This window comes from Chlorocebus sabaeus, chromosome 13 (genome assembly GCF_047675955.1).
Source record: "Chlorocebus sabaeus isolate Y175 chromosome 13, mChlSab1.0.hap1, whole genome shotgun sequence".
Lineage (NCBI taxonomy): Eukaryota > Metazoa > Chordata > Mammalia > Primates > Cercopithecidae > Chlorocebus > Chlorocebus sabaeus.
In genome coordinates this window covers 77,486,250-77,507,456 of record NC_132916.1, presented here as the reverse complement: position 1 = coordinate 77,507,456, position 21,207 = coordinate 77,486,250, and the positions used below count along the sequence as shown (strand labels likewise).

Below are 21,207 nucleotides of genomic sequence, written 5' to 3'. Positions count from 1 at the left end.
TGAAGACATAAATAAATGGAAAGATACCCTATGTTCATTGACTGGAAGATTTCATATAGTTAAAATGACATTACCCAAGTCAATCTAAAGATTCAATGCAATTCCTATAAAAATCCCAATGATGTATTTTTCAAAAATAGAAAAGCTCAAACTAAGATTAATGTGGAATCTCAAGTAACCTTTAAATATTAAAAAAAAAAAAACCTTAAAAAACAAGAACAAAATTGGAGGTGTCATACTTCCTAATTTCAAAACTTACTATAAAGTTATGGTAATCAAAACAGCATGGTACTAGCAAAATGACAGAGATAGTCCAAAGGAACAAAATAGCCCAGAAATACATCATCACATATATGATCAATTAATTTTCAAAAAGTATGCCATGACCATAAAATGAGGAAAGGATAGTCTTTTCAACAAATGGTTCTGGGAAAACTGGATATCCACATGCAAATGAATGAAGTTGCACCCATACCTTTCATCATATACAAATATTAACTCAAAACAGGTCAAAAACCTAAACTTAAAGGCTAAAACTACGAAACCTTTAGAAAAAAACAGAGGGCAACATCTTCATATTAGATTTGGCAATGATTTTTTGGATATGACGCCAAAAGCACAGGCAACAAAAAAAACAAATAGACACACTAGATTTCAAAATTTAAAAGTGTGTGCATCAAGGACACTATCAAGAGAGCTAAAAGGTAACCCACAGAGTCGGAGGAAATATTTACAAATCATATATCTGATAAGGGATTAACATCCAAAAAATAGAAAGAACCCCTGCAACTTAACAATAGCAGCAAAACAACATAACTGAAGACCAGGCAAAAGACTTAGACATTTCTACCAAGATGATACGCAAATGGCCAATGAACATACAAAAGATGCTTGAGGGAAATGCAAATCAAAATCACGATGAGATACCATTTCACATCATTAGGATAATTATTATCAAAAAATTATAATAACAAGTGTTGATGAGAAAGTAAAGAATTTGGAACCTTTGTAAATTGTTGGCAAGAAGGTAAAACAATACATCTACTGTGAAAAAAAAATATGGCGGTTCCTCAAAAAGGTAAATACAGAATTACTATATGATCCAGAAATTCTACTCCTAGGTATGTGCTGGGTATGTGCAAAAGAATTGAAAGCAGAGACTCTGAGATATTTGTACACCAGTGTTCATAGCAGCATTGTTCATAATGGCTAAAAGCTGGAAGCAACCTAAGTGTCCATTAACAGATGAATGTACGAACAAAATGTGGTATATACATAAAGTGGAATATTATTTATCCATAAAAAGGGATGATGTTCTGATACATGCTGCAGCACGGATGAACCTTGAAGGAATTATGCTAGGTGAAATAAAGCAGACACACAAAGACAATTGTGTAATTCCACTTATATGAGCTACTGAGAGTAGTCAAATTCACAGGGATAGAAAGTAGAACAGTGGCTGCCAGGGGCAGCATGTGTGTGGAGGTGGGTGAGGCAGGGGTGTAGGGAGAGTTATCGTTTAATCAGAATAGACTTTCTGTTTGAAATGATGAAAAACTTCTGGAAATAAATTATGATGCTGGTTGCACAGCAATGGGAATGTACCTAATGATCAATATCATTAACAGTATCAGTATTACCAAACACTTTAAAATAGCTGATATGGTAAATGTCATGTTACGTATACTTTACTGCAATAAAAAAAAATAAAACACAAACCCCCAGCATGATAACACTATGTGGACTGTAGCTGAGTCTCTGTCAGGTAGAGAAAATAAGCAATCTATATAAACAGACACTTCTTTGCAGACCCAGATGCGAGTTGGAAGTTGCGAAAAGAAATCCAAAGTCTAAAATGGTGAAGACTGTCCCTTATCAGTATAGGTGATCACGATGTCAAAGACATGGTAAACTCACATTGCAGTTTGATGAGCCATCAAATGTTGGGTAAGAACCATCTGGCCAGTCGGCAGGGTCCAGGGCAGCCGACTGCCGGTGCTGGGCCTCGTATTCCTTGAGCTGCAACAAGAAGAAATGGATACTGAAATAGAAAGAATGGCCAGACACTGGCCAGACCTTTTACAAGGAAATGACTCAAATAATACATCCGGGTTCCTAGTTCACAATCTTGTGCTCAAGCAGCAGAGAGATGACTTTGGGTACCTTCTTCATGCCAGTGTTGGTAACTAAGTGCCAGCCAAAGACACCTTTCCCAAAACCAAGAGGAAGATAACCACCCTGCCCTATGAGTTTTCATCTAAGTCAAATCAACAGGCAAAATGGACTCTTTGTATCCTGCGTTCCAGAAAGAATTTTCACTTTCCCCCTCCAACATCAACACTTATGTTTCCTCAGCTTGATTATAAAGAAATGGTCTGTAGTTTGGCCTCTGAATTACCTTCCCAAGTATGTAAGTCAAAAACACGCACGTCCTTTTTAGGAAGAGAAAATGATAGACTACAGACATTTTAGTGAAACGGGGTCAAACCCTGAAACATTTTACATATATATATATATTTTGTTGTTGTTGTTGCTGAGATAGGGTTTCACTCTGTTACCCAGGATACAGTGCAGTGGTGCAATCATGGCTCACTGCAGACTTGACCTCCCAGGCTCAAATGATCCCACCTCAGCATCCCAGGTAGCTGGGACTACAGGCGTGCACCATCATGCCCACCTAGTATTTTTCTTTTTTTTTTGTAGAGATAGGGTTTCGCCATGTTGCCCAGGCTGGCCTCAAAATCCTGAGCTCAAGTGTTCCACCCCTTCAGCTTCCCAAAATGATGTGGTTACAGGTATGAGCCACTACACCCGACCCTGAAACAGTTTTTAAAATCACATGCTTGTCTTGTTCAAAATGGCTTCAAGTTGCTAGTCCAATGTTACAACCTAACAAACATTATGGGGTTATTGGAGACCTTTGAGGATGGTCTGTCTCTATTGAGATCTTAGAGATACTGAAAGTTTAGGTTCAGAAACAAGGTTTCTAGTTTTTGAAAAACACAGAAAGACAATTGAAATCCTATAGCAGGCCAGGCGCAGTAGCTCACACCTGTAATCCCAGAACTTTGGGAGGCCAAGGCGGGTTGGTTAACCTGAGGTCAGGAGTTCGAGACCAGCCTGGCCAAGATGGTGAAACCCTGTCTCTACTAAAAATACAAAAATTAGCTAGGTGTGGTGGCGCACACCCAGTACTGAGTACTGAGTAATCTCAGCTACTCAGAAGGCTGAAGCAGGAGAATCGCTTGAACCTGAGGAGCAGAGGTTGCTGTGAGCTGAGATCATGCCACTGCACTCCAGCCTGGTGACAAGAGCGAAATTCTATCTCAAAAAAAAAAAAAAAAGGAGGAAGGAAGGAAGGCAGGCAGGCAGGCAGGCTATAGCAAAGTGAGCAGATTTACTTTAAAAAAATTTTTATAACTTCTTTTACCATACTTCCCAAATAAGTGAGCAAATTTAACTTAGCAATATGAGATCTTTCAGAATGGCATAGTGAGAGTCCAGGTGTCACACAGAAATTGAGCTCTGGGGTTCAAAACAATTGTCACTGCATTCAAATCCTATTACAAAGCAGTGTGCACATATGAATTTAAGACAGTGATCAAACCATGTTCCATGAGCCAAGCAACTTAAAAACAGAAATAATTGAACCTGACAGCCCACGTGAGGGTGACTGGACAATCCCGAAGCCCTGGAGCTTGAGGATGTGGTAGCGCCACTGCAATGACCATTATTCCTCTAGGAAAAAGCCACTTTCACAACTGTGACTTCAACCTATGAAATTCTTCTCTGCATATATGTGGGAGGAGGTAGGCAGTACTGATTATTGAGTAAGAGCTTGAATGCAGAACCAAATACCAGCTGGGAGCCCTGGGGACAAATTATTTAACCCCTCTATGTTTCGGTTCCTCCACCTGGAAAACAGGCATGACAATAAATCTATCTTACAGAGCTATTACCAGAACTAACTAAGATAATGCAGTAAAACTCTCAGCACACCATATCAAAGCAATAGGGTTATTATAATACTATTATTATTACCACTGTGCTTTCAGAGAAAAGAAAGTTCAAAGTTCACATTAACTTGACATGTTTAAACTTTTGGGTATTAGGGGTATTAATCATTGTAATCTTTCTGTTACATTAGGGACACTTAGATTGCTCCAGTCTTTATGTTATGTTATACACTAGGATGTTCTCTCCATTTTGATATATTGGCTTGTGAAATGCTACATTCTCCCTGTATGATTGAGAGTATCTGCCCGTTGGAAAATGAGATTATCATGAGATTATCAGGTCTCCAGTTCTCTAGTCCATGTTTATACCCAACCTTAGCTGCATCTCCTAGGAGCCACTAAATAACTTTCAGCTTTAAGGAAAACAGGTATAAATTTCTAACTAGTCAATCATATATGATGATTTTTTTTTTTTTTCCTGCTGTATGCTCATCTCTGCTATCTACTTTGGGGCCTAAAAGTATGTGTGCTGTTCTGATAGAGATTTTAATTCTATGCCCTATCCAAACTTTGCTACTCAAGTGGCTTTTTGGTTTGTTTTCTGTAACAGGCTTTTGCTCTGTTGCCCAGGTTGGAGTGCAGTAGTGCAATCACGGCTCATTGCAACCTTGATCTCCCTGATTCGAGCAATCCTCCCATCTCAGCCTCCCGAGTGGGCATGGCACCACATCCAGCTAATTATTTTGTATCTTTTTGTAGAGATGAGGTTTCATCATGATGCCCAGGCTGGTGTCGAACTCCTGGGCTCAAGTGATCTGCCTGCCTTCGCCTCTCAAAGTGCTGAGATTAGAGGCGTGAGCCACTGCACCTGGAAACTGTTTTTTAAATTATCCTAATTACACAATTCTAAATGTTTTAAAGTTACAAAACAAGATCTCTATTTTTTTTTTAAGTGCACTGCACAGGAAAAAAAAACAAACAAACATGTAATTACACAGGTTATTACACTGATAATTACCTGTTATAATTACATTTTTATATTCCACTTTGGTTCAAGAAGTTTTGGTTTAATTATAATTTCATGAAGGCATGACCATTTGTAATTTCATTAAAGAATGCATACCTTTTAAAGCAAATCTGGAGTGTTTTACATTAATTCCAGGAGTTATAAAATAATGACATTTTAAGGTACGTGTATGTGTGTGTGTCTTAAGCAAAAACATTCCCTCACATCCTGTGATCCTGATTCTCGCTGTTTTCTCACAGCTGAAGTCCATGACATGATTTTTTAGAATGATGGCCATCTTTAAAAGAGTAATGCTTATTCCATCTTGGAGACCTTTAGGGAGAGATACATCATAATGTTCCAATTTCTACCAGTACTCACTATAAAGAGCATTTATATTATATTAAACCGAAATCCACTCCAGCTGCTTTTTAAATTCATTTCTTTCTAATCTGTCCTCAGTAGAGATTTTAAAAACAAACAAACAATCAAACATTCTCCAGGACATCCGAAAGATGTACTCTTTAACAACCCTCAGACATTCAAAGACTGTGATTAAGTTCTTTTCTGCTGCTTTTGAGATAAATCCCTTCCAACTTCTCCCCATGGGATCAATTTTTTAAAAACCTCCTATGGACTCTATATGTGTCCAAATCTCTGTGATTTGATGCACAATAGCTTTTACAAGGAAATGACTCAATAATACATCTAGGTTCCTGGTTCATAATCTTGTGCTCTGGTATACCAGATGCCCAGATTACCTTAATGACTTTATAAGAATGTCCAGTAGGTATAAATTCACACACCCTGCTCTAGAGAACATGATAAGAGAAGCTGTCTCCACAAAGATATCTAGATGGCTTCTCCCCAACCGCAATCAGCTTTCAGACATCTTATCCCTGGCATGACAAACTCTACAATGCCAGTCACCCTCCAGGGCTCCCCACTCCATTTGGAATCAGGCTGAGTGAGGCTAGACTCCTCCTGAAATCACATCTCTGTCCAACTTCATCCTTCTCCCTCACTTAGAGGTTTCTCTTAAAAGCCTTCTTTCAATAAGCCACTTGCACAATGCTATATATAGTTTGGATGTCTCTTTCCCCAAATCTCATACTGAAATTGAATTCCAATACTGGGGATGGGGGCCTAAAGAGAGGTGTTTGGGGCCATGAGGGAGGATCCCTTAAGAATAGTTTCATACCCTGGGGAGGGGTGGGGAAGGTGATTTCTCACTCTATTTGTTCCCCAAAGAGCAGTTGTTATAAAAGAGCCAGGCACCTCCCTTCTCCCTCTTGTTTCTTCTTACCAAGTGATCTCTGCACACACTGCCTTCCACCGTAAGTGGAAGCAGCCTGAGGTTTTCACTAGATGACTACTCTCCCAGCAGGTAGAATCATGAGCCAAATAAACCCCTTTTCTTTGTAAGTTACCCAGTCTCAGGTATTCCTTTATAGCAACACTAAATAGACTAAGATACACAAGAGTCCCTGTCTCAGGCTGTGCTTCCAGGGAATCAGATGTATGACACTCGGAATGAAGAAAAGTTTGGACTAGGCACGGTGGCCCACGCCTGTAATCCCACCACTTTGGGAGGCCAAGGCAGGTGGATCATTTGAGGTCGGGAGTTCGAGACTAGCCTGGCCAACATGGTGAAACCCTGTCTCTAGGAAAAATCCAAAAATTAGCTGGGCCTGGTGGCGTGTGCCTGGAGTCCCAGCTGCTTGGGAGGCTGAAGCAGAAGAATTGCTTGAACCTGGGAGGTGGAGTTGCAGTGAGCCAAGATTGCACCACTACACTCCAGCCTCGGCGACAGAGCGAGACTCTGTCTCAAAAAAATAAATAAATAAATAAATTAGCCAGGTGTGGTAGCACGTGCCTACCTAGAGTTCCAGCTATTAAGGAAACTGAGGCATGAGAACCGCTTGAGCCTGGGAGGTTGAGGCTGTAGTGAACCACGATTACGCCAGTGTACTCTAGCCTGGGCTACAGAGCGAGACCCTGTCTCAAAAAAAAAAAAAAGTTCATGATGCCAAAACATCAGTGACAGTCAATGACAAACTTTACGTGCTCTTTTCTTAATCTCCAAAGGACTTTATTTCTGACTTTCACACAGATACAGTCTTGTTGGAATCAGAAACATACATTAACAGATCAATGTGTAATACTTAATGATTAGATCACATTGACTTGAGTAATCTTTAGTATAAATAATTATTTTTAAGGAAATGTGATTATTAAATCATGGTCATAGATCTCTCTCAATTTCCTACAGACAGTGCTTCCAGTTAAAATTGCAAAGGACATATTTTTCTACAATATCACTCATCAATGCTGAGTATTATCATTCCAAGAAATTTACTACTATTCTCTTTTATACAAGGCTTTAAATGTGAGTGTATTCCCTTCCCTCTTCACCCCACAACAAACAAATGACTCACATAAATGAATAACCTATAGCTTCCAAGTATGGGCTTTCTACACCTTATGGAATTAGTAAAATATTTGAATGTCCTGAACTTATTTGCCAAGAGCTATGTAAGGCCTTAAAATTGGTACAGGCACACCTCATTTTACTAAGTTTGACTTTACTGCATATCACAGAAACTGTGTTTTACAAACTGAAAGTTTGTGGTAGCCCTGCACTTTTCTAACAATATGGGCTCACTCTCAGTCCCTGCTGTCACATTTTGGTAATTCCTACAGTATTTCAAACTTTTTCATTCTTATTACATCTGTTATGGTGACCTGTGATCTATGACCTCGGATGTTAATATTGCAATTGTTTTGGGGAGCCATGAACCTAAACATATAAGATATGAACTTAATGGATAATGTGTGTGTTCTGACGGCTCCACTGACGGGCCATTCTCCCATCTCTCTCCCTCCTGCTCAAGCCTCCCTATTTCCTGAGACACAACATATTTAAATTAGGCCAATTAATAACCCTGCAATTGCCTCTGTGTATTTAATTGAAAGGAATAGTAGCATGCTTCTCACTTTAAATCAAAAGCTAGGAATGAATGATTAAGCTTAGTGAGGAAGGCATGTTGAAAGCCAGGGTAAGCTAAAAGCTAGGCCTTTTGTGTCAAACAGTTAAGTTGGGAATGCAAAGGAAAAGTTATCAAAGGAAATGAAAAGTGCTACTCCAGTGAACACACAAATGATAAGAAAATGGAACAGCCTTATTGCTGACATGGAGAAAGTTTGAGTGGTCTGGGTAGAAGATCATAACAGACACAACACTCTCGTAAGCCAACGCCGAATCCAGAGCAAGGCCCTAACTCTTTTCAGTTCTATGAAGAGATAAGGAGGTGTGTCTTATAATAAATCCAGAAACTGTTTTTTTGAGAACACCAACAAATTTATGTGACTCACTTTACTGCAATATTCCCTTTACTGCAGTGGTCTGATATCAAACCTGCAATAGCTCTGAGGTATCCTGGTACACAGAAATTGTTATTTAAAATCTGCCAATGACCCAGATCTCCCTAAGCAACTTTTTTACTAATGAGCTTGACTTCCTTAAAGCACATGTGTTAATTATCCATCATAAAGCATTAGAAAATGTCTGTTAATGCCACTAGATGGGAGGAAAGCATTCAGTAAATAAAATATTGAAATCCTAAATTAAGCTATATTTTAAAATTACACTAAAAAAGATAGTACACTGAGGTTTGTTTTGTAAATTTCATTCTTTTCAAATGATTTCAGCTTACAGTAATGTTTCACATATTAGTTCTTGGTAGCCTTTTCATTTTGATCTTCATTTGTATGTGATATCTGGGTTTTTAGGGGCGTGATGAATCATGGTTTTATAATTTACAGTGGGAAAAGATCCATCAATGAAATCAAATTCATGCAAATGAAACAGAGTGAACCAAATTGTCTTGATCTGAACATGGGCAAAATTTTTCCCAATATGATGACGCCCACCTCCAAATGGCACATAGACAATCTTCTCTCCTGTTGAGTTGTCCTGTAATCACTGATCAGGATTCAGATCCACAAGCTCCACCCAAGTGTCTTGAAATTCTTGATTGACAGTGGGAGATAAACCCGTTTGGTGGCCTGGAGGAATGGTACGTCCTATCACACCCTCTGAGGCAGTTTAGCCATTCTCAGTATAGTCAATACAGGAAGTCTAAGTCTTAACTCTTTCTATACAGTCATTATACAAGTGTCAATCTTTTTTTTTTAGATGGAGTTTTGCTCTTTTTGCTCTGGCTGGAGTGCAATAGCGAGATCTCGGCTCACTGCAACCTCTGCCTCTGCAATTCCCCTGCCTCAGTCTCCCATGTAGCTGGGATTACACGCGCGTGACACCACGCCTGGCTAATTTTGTATTTTTATTAGAGACGGGGTTTCACCATGTTGGCCAGACTGGTCTTGAACTCTTGACCTCATCAGCTGATCCGCCCGCCTTGGCTTCCCAAAGTGCTGGGGAGGTTCAGTCTTGAGCCGGTCATAAGTTAAAGAAGGTAGATCCTCTCCATGGACAGTTTTCTGCTTCAAATAACATTTTTCATGACATGTTTCATCTCTGGCTATAAAGCAGCTCATTTAGGAAGCAGTAGTTGAGGATGTATGTGACCCTGAGAACAGTCTAATAAACAGCCCTATGATTTCCTCATCTGCTGATAGGCACTCACCCGTGTCTGTAGAATCCAGCAAAGTTTGGAGAATGCTTTGGATTTTTTCTTCTGGTTTCTGTGTTTCTGGGTTGCCTTATAGACAATAGTCGTGCTCTCAGTGAGCTTTGTAGCTGCTTCTGCAACCACGCAGAGGCGGCCAAGGTGGCTGCAGCCAGGCCAAAGGCCCGAAGCCACCACTCACATATGCACACAGCTGTGCCACCTCTCGCTGAGTTGACTTCTGATTTCCTTTCCATGTAAACCATGGCTAGCTATCAAATTATGACCTCAGAAAGAGCTTCACATGATTTTTTTCCTCCACTTTCTCCCCAGCTTGAAAGTATTCCTTTCTTTTTCAGTTATAGAAACTTGCTGTCTGAAGTGGGCTACATTAAGGCTACTTTTTAACATTTTCTCTTGCCCCAAGAACATTGGATTAGGCATATCACATTCAACTCCCTTCCCAAACACAGGTGTCCTGAGATGACTGTAGACATCTTCTGCATTCAGATCTTTGGTTTTACTATTAAAAAATGGTGCAGTCAGCTGGATGCAGTGGCTCATGCCTGTAATCCTAGTACTTTGGGAGACCGAGGCAGGTAGATCACATGAGGTCAGAAGTTCGAGAGCAGCCTGGCCAACATGGTAAAACCCTGTCTCTACTAAAAATACAAAAATTAGCCGGGCGTAGTGACAGGTGCCTATAATCCCAGCTACTCAGGAAGCTGAGGCAGAAGAATCGCTTGAACCCAGGAGGGGGAGGTTGCAGTGAGCCGAGATCATGCTACCTCACTTCAGCTTGGCCGAAAGGGCAAACCTCCATCTCAAAAAATAAAATAAAATAAAATATAAAAAAAGTAGTGGTGCAGTCACATCTCTCTCCAGGAGTAAATGTCTTGCTTACCACAGAAGAACTAAATACGGTCCTTACTTCTCATATGCCCGTACTTCTCATATGCACTTTCTAGAAACTCAATTGAACTTTTCCCAAATGTATGGCATGCCCAAGGAATGGAATGGGAGAGAAAACATATGATGAGCATTTTGCACCAGCCGGCAGCTGGGTCAGGTGGTTACTGTTGTGGCAAAGCAGACCAGGCTGAGGATAAAGGTGCAGGAGATGAGCAGCATGGACAGGAGGCTGTCACTTTCACCTGCCACCCACTCTACCACCCGCCCCAGCACCGACCTGCTCATCTGCATTCCAATTATAATCTTTTGGTTATTTTTAAATGTACAACAAATTATTGTTGACTGTAGTCACCCTGTTGTGCTAGCAAATCCTGGATGCTATTCATTCTTCATTCGTCATTCATTTCATACCCATTAACCATCCATACTTCCCCTCACCTCCTCACTACCATCCCCAGGCTCTGGTAACCATCATTCTACTCTCTATCTCCATCAGTTCAATTGTTTTAATTTTTACCTCCCACAAATGCATGAGAACTCGTGCAGTTTGACTTTCTGTGCCTGGCTTATTTCACTTAATATGTCCTCCACTTCCATCCATGTTGTTGTAAATGACAGAAACTCACTCTTTATTATGGCTGTGTAGTGTTCCACTGTGTATATGTATCACATTTTTTTAATCCATTCATCTGTTGATGGACACTTAGGTTGCTTCCAAGTCTTGGCTATTGTCAACAGCACTGCAATAAAACATGAGAGAGCAGATAGCTCTATGCTAACTTCCCTTCTTTTGGGTAGATACTAGCAGTGGGATTGCTGCATCATACGGTAGTTCTATTTTTTGTATCATGAGGAACCTCCATACTGTTCTCCATAGTGGCTATAACAATTTATATTCTCATCAACAATATATGAGGGTCCCCCTTTCACCATATCCTTAACAGCATTTGTTATTGCCTGTCTTTTGGATAAAAGCCATTTTAGGCCAGGCGCAGTGACTCACGCCTGTAATCACAACACTTTGGGAGGCCAAGGCAGGTGGATCACCCGAGGTCAGGAGTTCGAGACCAGCCTGGCCAACATGGTGAAACACTGTCTTTACTAAAAATACAAAAATTAGCTAGGCATGGTAGTGGGCACCTGTAATCCCAGCTACTCAGGAGGTTGAGGCAGGAGAATTGTTGGAACCTGGGATGTGGAGGTTGCAGTGAGCCAAGATTGTGCCGCTGCACTCCAACCTGGGAGACAGAGTGAGACTGCATCTCAAAAAAAAAAAAAAAAAAAAAAAGTTAGCCAGATGTGGTGGCAGGCACCTGTGATCCCAGCTTTTAAGGGGGGCTGAGGCAGGAGAATCCCTTGAACCCACTGAGCCAAAATCTCGCCACTGCATTCCAGCCTGGGTGACAGAGTGAGACTCTGTACCACAAAGCCATTTTAATTGGGGTGAGATGATATCTTATTGTAGTTTTGATTTGCATTTCTCTGATGACCAATAATGTTGAGCACCTTTTCACATGTCTGTTTTCCCTTTGTATGTCTTCTGAGACAATAGACATGTCTATTGTCTCCATTTTTTAAATTAAATTATTGGATTTTTTCCTATTGAGTTGTTTGAGTTCCACATATATTGTTTATTAATCCTTTGTCCGACAGGTAGTTTGCGAATATTTTCTCCCAGTATGTGGGTTGTCTTTTCACTTTGCTGATTGCTTTGTCTGCTGTGCAGAAGCATTTTAACACGATGTGATCCCATTTGTCCATTTTTGTTTTAGCTGCTTGTACTTTTACGGTATCACTCAAGACATTTTTGCCCAGTCCAATGTCCTGGAGAATTTCCTCAATGTTTTCTTTTACTAGTTTCATAGTTGAGTCTTAAAGATTTGTCTTTAATCCATTTTGATTAGATTTTTCTATATGGCAAGAGAGAGGGGTCTAGTTTCATTCTTCTGCATATGAATATCCAATTTTCCCAGCACCATTTATTGAAGAGATTGTTCTTTCCCCAATGTATATTCTTGGCACCTTTGTTGAAAGTGAGTTCACTGTAGATGGATGGGTTTATTTCCGGGCTTCCTATTCTATTCCATTGGTCTATATGTCTGATTTATGCCGGGACCATGCTGTTTGGTTACTACAGCTCCACAGTATAGATTTGAAGTCAGTTAATGTCATTCCCCCAGTTTTGTTCTTTTTGCTCAGGATGGCTTTGGCTATTCTACGTATTCTGTGGTTCAATATACATTTTAAGATTATTTTTTCTTCTTTCCTTTTCTTTGGGGGGTGGGGGTGGATGGATTCTCACTCTCTCACCCAGGCTGGAGTTCAATGGAACGATCTTGGCTCATTGCAACCTCCACCTCCCCGATTCAAGCCATTCTTCTGCCTCAGCCTCCCAAGTAGCTTGCTACAGACAGGCGCCACCACGCCTGGCTAATTTTTGTATTTTTAGTAGAGACGGGCTTTCACCATGTTGGCCAGGTTGGTCCCGAACTCCTGATCTCGAGTGATCTGCCTGCCTCGGCCTCCCAAAGTGTAAGTTTATTTCTTCTAATTCTGTGAAGCATGTCATTGGTATTTTGATATGGATTGCACTGAATCTGTAGATTGCTTTGGATAGTATAGCCATTTTAATGATATTGATCCTTCTAATCCATGAACATGGAATAGTTTTCCTTTTTTCTTTTTTTTTTTTTGGTGTCCTTTTCTTGCATCAATGTTTTACTGTTTTCATTATAATGAAAGCTTTCACAATGACAGCTTTCACTTCTTTGGTTGAGTTTATTCTTAGGTATTTTATCTGTAGCTATTATAAATGGGGTTACTTTCTTGATTTCTTTTCAGATTATGTATTGCTGGCATATAGAAATGCTACTGATTTTTATGGGTTGATTTTGTAGCCTGCAACTTTACTTAATTTATCAGTTCTAATAGTTTTTCAGTGGAGTCTTTGGTTCTCTTTTATTTCTTTCTCTTGCCTGATTGCTATAGCTAGGACTTCCAGTACTATGTTGAATAACAGTGGTGAAAATGGACATCTTTGTCACATAACTTTTATTACAGGATATTGTTATAATTGTTCTATTTTATTTTTAGTTATTGTTGTTAATTTCTTATTATGTCTAATTTATAGACTAAGCTCTACCATGGACATGTATGCATAGGAACATAAGAAAAAACATACACAGTATGTATAGGGTTTGGTACCATCTGCAGTTTCAGGCATTCACTGGGGGTCTTAGAACATATCCCTTGCATGTAAGAGGGAACTACTGTATATTAAACTAAACTGAGTACATGTGTGCCACTGTTTCAAGATTTCAGACCTTTAAGATTCCACTCAATGGTTGCTATAGGTTGAATGTTATGGTTTCTACGTGTTGAATGTTTGTCTCTCCCCAAGCTGGTGGTGAGAATTTGGTAGCTGGTGTGGTGGTGTTAAGAGGTGAAACTTTGGGAGGTGAAAGGGTAGTATAACTGTCATTATAGAAGGGCAAGTTTGCCCCCCTTAGCTTCTTGGCATTCCTCCTTCTGGCTTATAAGCATCCAGCCTTCCTCCCCTGCAGATGACATGGTACTCAAGGCGTCATCATAGGAGAGCATAGTCTCACCAGACATCAAATCTGCTGGGGCCCCTCGACATTAGATTTCCCAGCCTCCAGAACTGTGTGCCAATAAATTCCTGTTCTTGATGAATTACGCAATCTGTGGTATTCTGTTACAGCAGCACAAAATGGAACAAGACAATGGTAAAGTCTTAACTCATTCAATGTTTCCTCGGTGGTTTGAAGGTTTTTGTCCATTTCCAAACCTGTTTATTTGGGACTTATCTGCACAGTACTGAACCAGCTGTTCAAAGTGAAAAATCAAGAATCAATGGGTTTGTTTTTCAACAACAAAGCAGGGAATCTCTTAATAAATTGCTGCCTTACTATTATAACTGCTGCTCTAATATCCTAAAGGTTAATTAGGCTTCTTGTAGTACCTAACTTAACTCAGAGGGAAATAAAAATAAAAATAACAACAAATTATAATTAATATTTACTTAGATATGAAAGTAAGTATAACCTTTAGATTATTCAAAATTCAGTCTGTGAAGGCATCTTATAGAACTGATATTTATAGGCCAGGTGTGCTTGCTTACACCTATAATTCTAACATGTTGGGAGGCCGAAGGGAGAGGATCACTTGAGCCCACAGGTTTGAGACCAGCCTGGGCAACATGAGGAGACCCTGTCTCTGTAAAACATTTAAAAATTAGCTGGGTGTGGTGTCACACACTTGTGGTCCCAGCTACTCAGGAGGCTGACATGGGAGGATTGCTTGGGCCCAGGAGGTTGAGGCTGCAGTGAGTTGTGATCGCACCACTGCACTACAGTCTGGGAAATACAGTGAGATCCTATCTCAAAAAACAACAACAACAACAACAACAACAACAAAACCAAACCTGATGTTTGCAATGTTTTTAGCATATTTGATTTTTATTTAATAATTAATCTTTTACCACTGATTACGTTCTTTTCAAAAGGCTTGTGAATTTTTCCTGTTAATGTGGTCCACAGATCAAATATATCTGCCATTAATTCATTCGTTCGTGTTTTCATTGACTATAGAAGTTTCACCTCGCAAAGTAGAATGCTTGTATCAAGTAAACAGAATAAATATTTTATCTGACAACATGGGTACCTGATTCCTATACCCCTTGATGGCCCCAAACATTTTTACACTTCAGGAAGCCAAGTCCTCAAAAATGTAAACCAGGTATCTGCATGCTTACCCTGGCAAGTGCTTCCTCAATCGTGATCATCTTTTCCTTGACCATCATCATTAGCTGAATCCGCTCCTCGTCGCTCATTGTTATTTCACTGGCAACGTAACCAACGTCTTCTCCTGGAGATTGAGGACAAAGAATAACAGGAGTGAAAACAAGAACAGCGAAACAGAACGTCAATGCTGAATATCTGCTGTCTCAGGCGAGGGAAGAATGTTGCTCAGGACACTACGTACGTTGAACGTTACTGATGAAGCAAAGGATGGGAAAAATATGCTGCTTTTAAAGAAGCGAATAAGCACCTCTGATTGAGAAACAGGCCTGCAGAACATGTGGATCTCACCATGTCACCCTAGAAACAAATCCTTCAAGATGATCAGAGCCTTTGAGATGGTATGCCCAGTGGACGGGTTTTGGAGGAAAGTAAGAGAGAGCTCCTCACCATAGGTGGAGTAAAGATCTAATTTATACACCCAACTGGATCGTACAAGCATTCCAAGGCTCCTTCAGCTGTGGGTTCTCTGTGTCCTTTCATTTGAATATAAATGAGAAGAAAATATTTTTGCAAAGAAGAAAGAAAGAACCCTAGGTCATGACAGAGGAAGGAAGGTCACAGAGTCCAGACCCACAGCCTGGCAAAACCTTCCAATCCTACTAAGCTATTTCACTGTATTATTCCTTGAAACTAAGTGCACCCAGGCGAAAAGGTTCATTCCTGTAACCCCAGCACTTTGGGAGGCCAAGGCAGGTGGACCACTTGAGGTCAGGAGTTCGAGACCAGCCTGGCCAACAAGGTGAAACCCCGTCTCCACTAAAAATACAGAAATTAGCCAGGTGTGGTGGCAGGCACCTGTAATACCAGCTACTCAGGAGATTGAAGCAGGAGAATTGCTTTGAACCCAGGAGGCGAAGGTTGCAGTGAGCTGAGATCACACCACCGCACTCCAGCCTAGGTGACAGAGCAACACTCCATCTGAAGACAAAAAAAAAAAAAAAAAAAAATGCCAAGTGCAAATCACAGACATGAAGCATGTTCAGTTAATCAGAAGAAGGGTGCCATATAGGTCTGTATCTGAAAGTATTATTGTCATAAATTGGTTTCCAAACTGCGGGAAAATCAACTTCCAACTCACACCTGAAGGCAGCTAGAACTGCAGAGATGAGAATGTTCTGTTAGATTCCAAAGATTTTCCTACAGAGCAAACAGTCTGCTATTGCCTCTAGTATATCTGAGCCACACTGGGCAATGGTGCCTCTGGTCAGCATGTGGGGAAGGGCATGTTAGTGAACATGAGCTGTAACATCCCTCTAATATATCTGAGCCACACTGGGCAATGGTGCCTCTGGTCAGCGTGTGGGGAAGGGCATGTTAGTGAACATGAGCTGTAACATCCCCACTCCAGTCCCGCACCCTGCTCTCCTCCCCATCTTTCTCATTCGTACTTTTTACCAGCTTCCAATACCGTTAGGATGCCCGGCTGTGGCTCAATTTGCCTTTGGTGTAAAGGACAGAGGGAAAGAGTCTGCCTGTAGACTTGCAGGAAACCATTTCAGGCACAGCTGACTTTGGAATTTATGTTGCCCTGTATTTCCATCTCATTTCCATTTAGTAATCAATCAATCCAAAAACACTCCTCAAGTTCCCTTTGCTACTTGCACAGGGAGAATAACAGTGTGTGCTGGGTGAAGACAGAAGCCTACTGGTTTGATTCATTTTACTGTCTGTGTCACCTCAAATGGCAGAGAGGGTGATGGGAAATTGGTTGGGTTCTTTAAAAATTCATGATAGCTGGTAAACTGTTGGCTTCCTCCTTCCCTCCCTCTTGTACCTCTCCTTTTCTCCTTAGCTTTCTTTCTAAATTAGACTTTTTTTTTTTAGAATCCAAGGTTTATTTTGAATCACAAGTGATGCTGGGTGAATACAAAAAACTGGGAATGCTTAAAAGTAGGACAATTTGAAAAAAAAAAACCACATGGAATGTTGCCAAGGAACCCAGGTGTGCTGTGACGTGTCTACTGTTCACATCCATTTTTCTCATTTCCACGTGTACAGATAATTAGATAGACGTTCCACACAGCGCAGGACACTAAGGTTTGTAAAGCAAAACAAGTAGTGTCACTGGTGATCAAGGAAAACTTTATATCTACTGATAACCTCATTCAGCTGGACTGGAATCTGGAAGTGGATTTGCTCCGGTTTCTTCTCTGAATACTGGGGAAACATAAATTATGTAACTGAGCCTCAAAGGGATGACATATTTACTTACTATATAAACAACAACAAAAGACACAGCCAAGAGTAGGACAGAACTCCCTTCACAAAGCCGCCCAGGCAAATTCCCATGATGTCAGACCACTGGAGTTTCCAGGGGCAACACCCCATAACCGTCCCACTGCAGGAGAGCATCAGAAGTTCAGAAGAATGCAGAGGCCCTCAGTGGGAGCGCGGACAGGAGAGCCCCAGACCAACACATGCGAGGGCTCTCTAGGCCCTTTCAGGCTAGATCTTGACGAGAGAAAAGATCTTTCTGAGGTTGGTGCGACTGAGAAAAGATTCGGCCTCTGCTCTCAGATCTACGAAAGGGAAGAACTGTGAACTTGTCCCCTTTTGTTTTTTTTGTTTTTTTTGACTTAAAGAAAAGAAAATCACTGGGACAAAGTCTTAAAGTAACAACAGGAATGTCAGAAAAGTTGAACATCTTATGGGCACATGCGGTGAGTTACGCTAACTTACAGCATCCACTGAGATTAACAGCACAGGCTTCTCCACGTGTTAGAGCTGAAAGGACCTACTGTCCGCCAGCTGCATTGCAGTACCTTTTGAAGTCTGTCTCATTATTCCTTTCTGGTTCTTTCGGAAGTTCTGCCAGAAATACTTATTTTTCTTCTTCCAGTCTCCTTTTCCTTAAAAAAAAAAAAAAAAGGAAGAAAAAGCACAAGCAATAAATTCATTAATAACAAAAGTAGCCTCTTCCTTATAATTCAAAGCTGGTAAGAATACTTTGATTTCACAAAAGGACAGTTTTTTTTTTTTCTTTCAGTTTGTGAAAGAATGGGAGATGGCTATAAAGTTGTTTAAAAGAAATGCAAATTTCCTAGTAGCAAGATATGGTGCAGTGAGGTTAAGATGAAAAACAGAAACATCAAAGAGGAAGGCAAAACATGCATTCTTGTGTTTACTTTGATGTTTGTTTAACTAGTATGCCTAATTTGGCCTCGTCTTGCAGTGTATTTCCCCGCTTTGGTCTTAGCCACAATTATTTCAACTACACCACAAATAGGGTATTTTAAGAAGCTCACTTTGTTTTGTTGTTATTTCTGTTGTTGATCTACCCTTGGTTTATTTCTGTTACTCCAGATTTAATGACAAGAACAGAATGGTTGCTATGTCTTGGGCCCACAGGTCAGGGGAGTTGGTCCCCTGGGTCTGTGGGTCTGGCCCCCACTGTTACTCTCAGAAGTGTGGTCTGCATGGGTCTTGCTATGGCATGCATATGGCACTCCCTGGCATTCAGGCTACCTGGTGACCCACCTACAGCTTACCCAGGGCACAAAGAAAAGAAAGCCTGCAATCCGGCCATGACATCTCCCAAATGGGTCTCTCTCTACCCTCCCCACCCCCCATCCTTTCCAGACTACTGCGGTGACTTTCAAGTGAAAACAAACTCGCTGCTATAGCTAGACATTTTTAATAAGTGGTAGGGTTCTGATCATCAATAATATGTAATACCTTTTTAAAAGCAAAGCGAAAGGGGAGAGTAAGTAAAATGAGTGGGTAGAGCAGTCCTTTATTCTTTACAAATAAAAAGCAGCAGCAGCGGTGTCTGCCATCGTGCTGATGTGGCACGTTCAAAGTAGCAGCTCTGTCACCACTTGTTGTCTGTTTGGTTGCTCCATGGCCACTGGAAACAGGACCCAGCGAAGTGATGGGTTTCCCCAGTCTAGACGGGTGGTGCCAAGCAATGAAGCAGACATGTGGGAACCATGTCTATGGTGCTCCCAGGCTAGAAAGGGCGTCGTCTGTCAAAACAGGATGCCCGCACATTTAAGTTTTGACAGCCCCCAGAGCTGTGGGAATGAAACCGGAGCCTTCCCACCAAAGACAGAGCTCCATGGCAAGTTTTGTATCACCCACTGCTTTTGGGCTTAACACTGAAGCAAATGCCAGACATGCAGGGTTAAAGCTGACTAGTTATTATTAACTCAACCTTGCTCTTGGACAGTTCAGGAATATTTCTTTTCTTTCTTTTTTCTTTTTCTTTTCTTTTCTTTTTTTTTTTTTTTTTTTTTGGTTGAGATGAAGTCTTGCTCTGGTGCCCAGGCTGGAGTGCACTGGTGCAATCTTGGCTCACTACAACTTCTGCCTCCTGGGTGCAGGCAATTCTCCTGCCTCAGCCTCCTGAGTAGCTGGGATTATACACACAAGCTACCATGCCCGGCTAATTTTTGTATTTTTAGTAGAGATGGGGTTTCACCATATTGGCCCGGCTGGTCTCGAACTCCTGATGTCATGACCCGCCTTGGCCTCCCAAAGTGCTGGGATTACAGATGTGAGCCACCATATCCAGCCTATTTATTTTCCTTTTAAGAGATATGGTCTGTTCGTCCAAGCTGGAGTGCAGTGGTGCAATCACAGCTCACTGTAGCCTCAAACTCTTGGGCTCAAGGGATCCGCCCACCTCAGCCTCCCAAGTAGCTGGGACTACAGGTGCATACTGCCATGCCCAGCTAATTTTTAAATTTTTGGTAGACAGAGCATCTTGCTATGTTGCTCAGGTCAGTCTCTAACTCTTGGGCTCAAGCAATTCTCTCTCCTTGGCCTCCCAAATTCCTGGGATAAGAGAAGTGAGCCACTGAACAGGCTGAGAATATATTTCTTTAACTATAAGCTATATTCCCTTCTTCCTTCTCCCATTTTCAAGTTTCTGAAACAGAGATACAGCCTAATAAATGGCAATAGCTAACATTTATTCAGCTACTATATCCAGGCACTTTGCTATCTAATGGCAAATTTCATTTAATACTCAATTATATGATGCATCATTGTTCCCACCTAGCAGATGAGAAAACTGAGGCTTGGTGCAAGTGAGCTGCACAAGGTAATAGCTATTGAGTTGGCAGATTCAAAGGCAGGCAGCCAGGTTTGATTGAGTACTTATGTCCCTAATCACTACCAGTCACCCACCCTCTGACCCAAACAGAATAGCTGTTACTAAACCAAGAGTGAATTTTATAATCAAGAATATATAAAATATGCAATGCCTTAATTATGCATAATCTTGGATCCAAAAAATTCCCAATTGAAAGATGTATCCTAAGGACATTATTAGGGACACAGACCCCAGGATTTTTAGAGCAGCAGTAAATTTTTAAGTCTGCGTAATATTCCACCATATTGGATGTGCCATAAGTTAATTAACCAATTCGTTCTTTGCTGGATATTTAGGTTGCTTCTAATTTTTTCTCTATTAACATAGAGAATATTCAGTCACGGGAAAATGCTCATAATGTATTCAACTTAAAAACTATAAAACAGTATGCAGAATATGATCACAATTATGTTTTTTTTTTAATCCCCTAGAAAAAGGAGAATAAGGATGTACATCAAAATCGTAACAGTGTTTATTTCTGAGTAGAAGGATTATTGTGGGTTTTGTATTTTCACATGTTCATGTTTTCTATAAAGTATTAAAATAATTAAATAGGTAAACCAAGAAAAGTGGTACTGACCTACAGAGTTGTCTTCCGAGTTTGATTTATGAAGAGGGTTCCTAGAAAAGAAAAACAAATCAGATTACCAGGGAGCCTTGCTTTCATGGGAGAACTGAAAATCCTCCTAACTAGTTTGACCCGGCATCAATACTACTTAATACAGCCAGGGAAACTGTTACAGGCTATTTACCACTGGCTTTTTCTACCCGTCTGCTGACTTCC

General features: G+C 40.7%; 1 protein-coding gene across 2 annotated transcripts in view; it reads right to left on the bottom strand.

Moving 5' to 3' along the window:
* SASH1 (SAM and SH3 domain containing 1) overlaps positions 1-21,207 on the bottom strand; it is a 281,301-nt gene that overhangs the window by 61,566 nt on the left and 198,528 nt on the right. For both annotated transcript variants that reach the window (XM_008006716.3, XM_008006712.3), the window contains exons 5-8: positions 21,004-21,044; positions 18,091-18,177; positions 15,280-15,392; positions 1,918-2,019 (exon numbers count right to left, since the gene is read on the bottom strand). In XM_008006716.3, the coding sequence (XP_008004907.3) occupies positions 1,918-2,019; positions 15,280-15,392; positions 18,091-18,177; positions 21,004-21,044 (343 nt within the window). The remainder of the gene's footprint in view (positions 1-1,917; positions 2,020-15,279; positions 15,393-18,090; positions 18,178-21,003; positions 21,045-21,207) is intronic.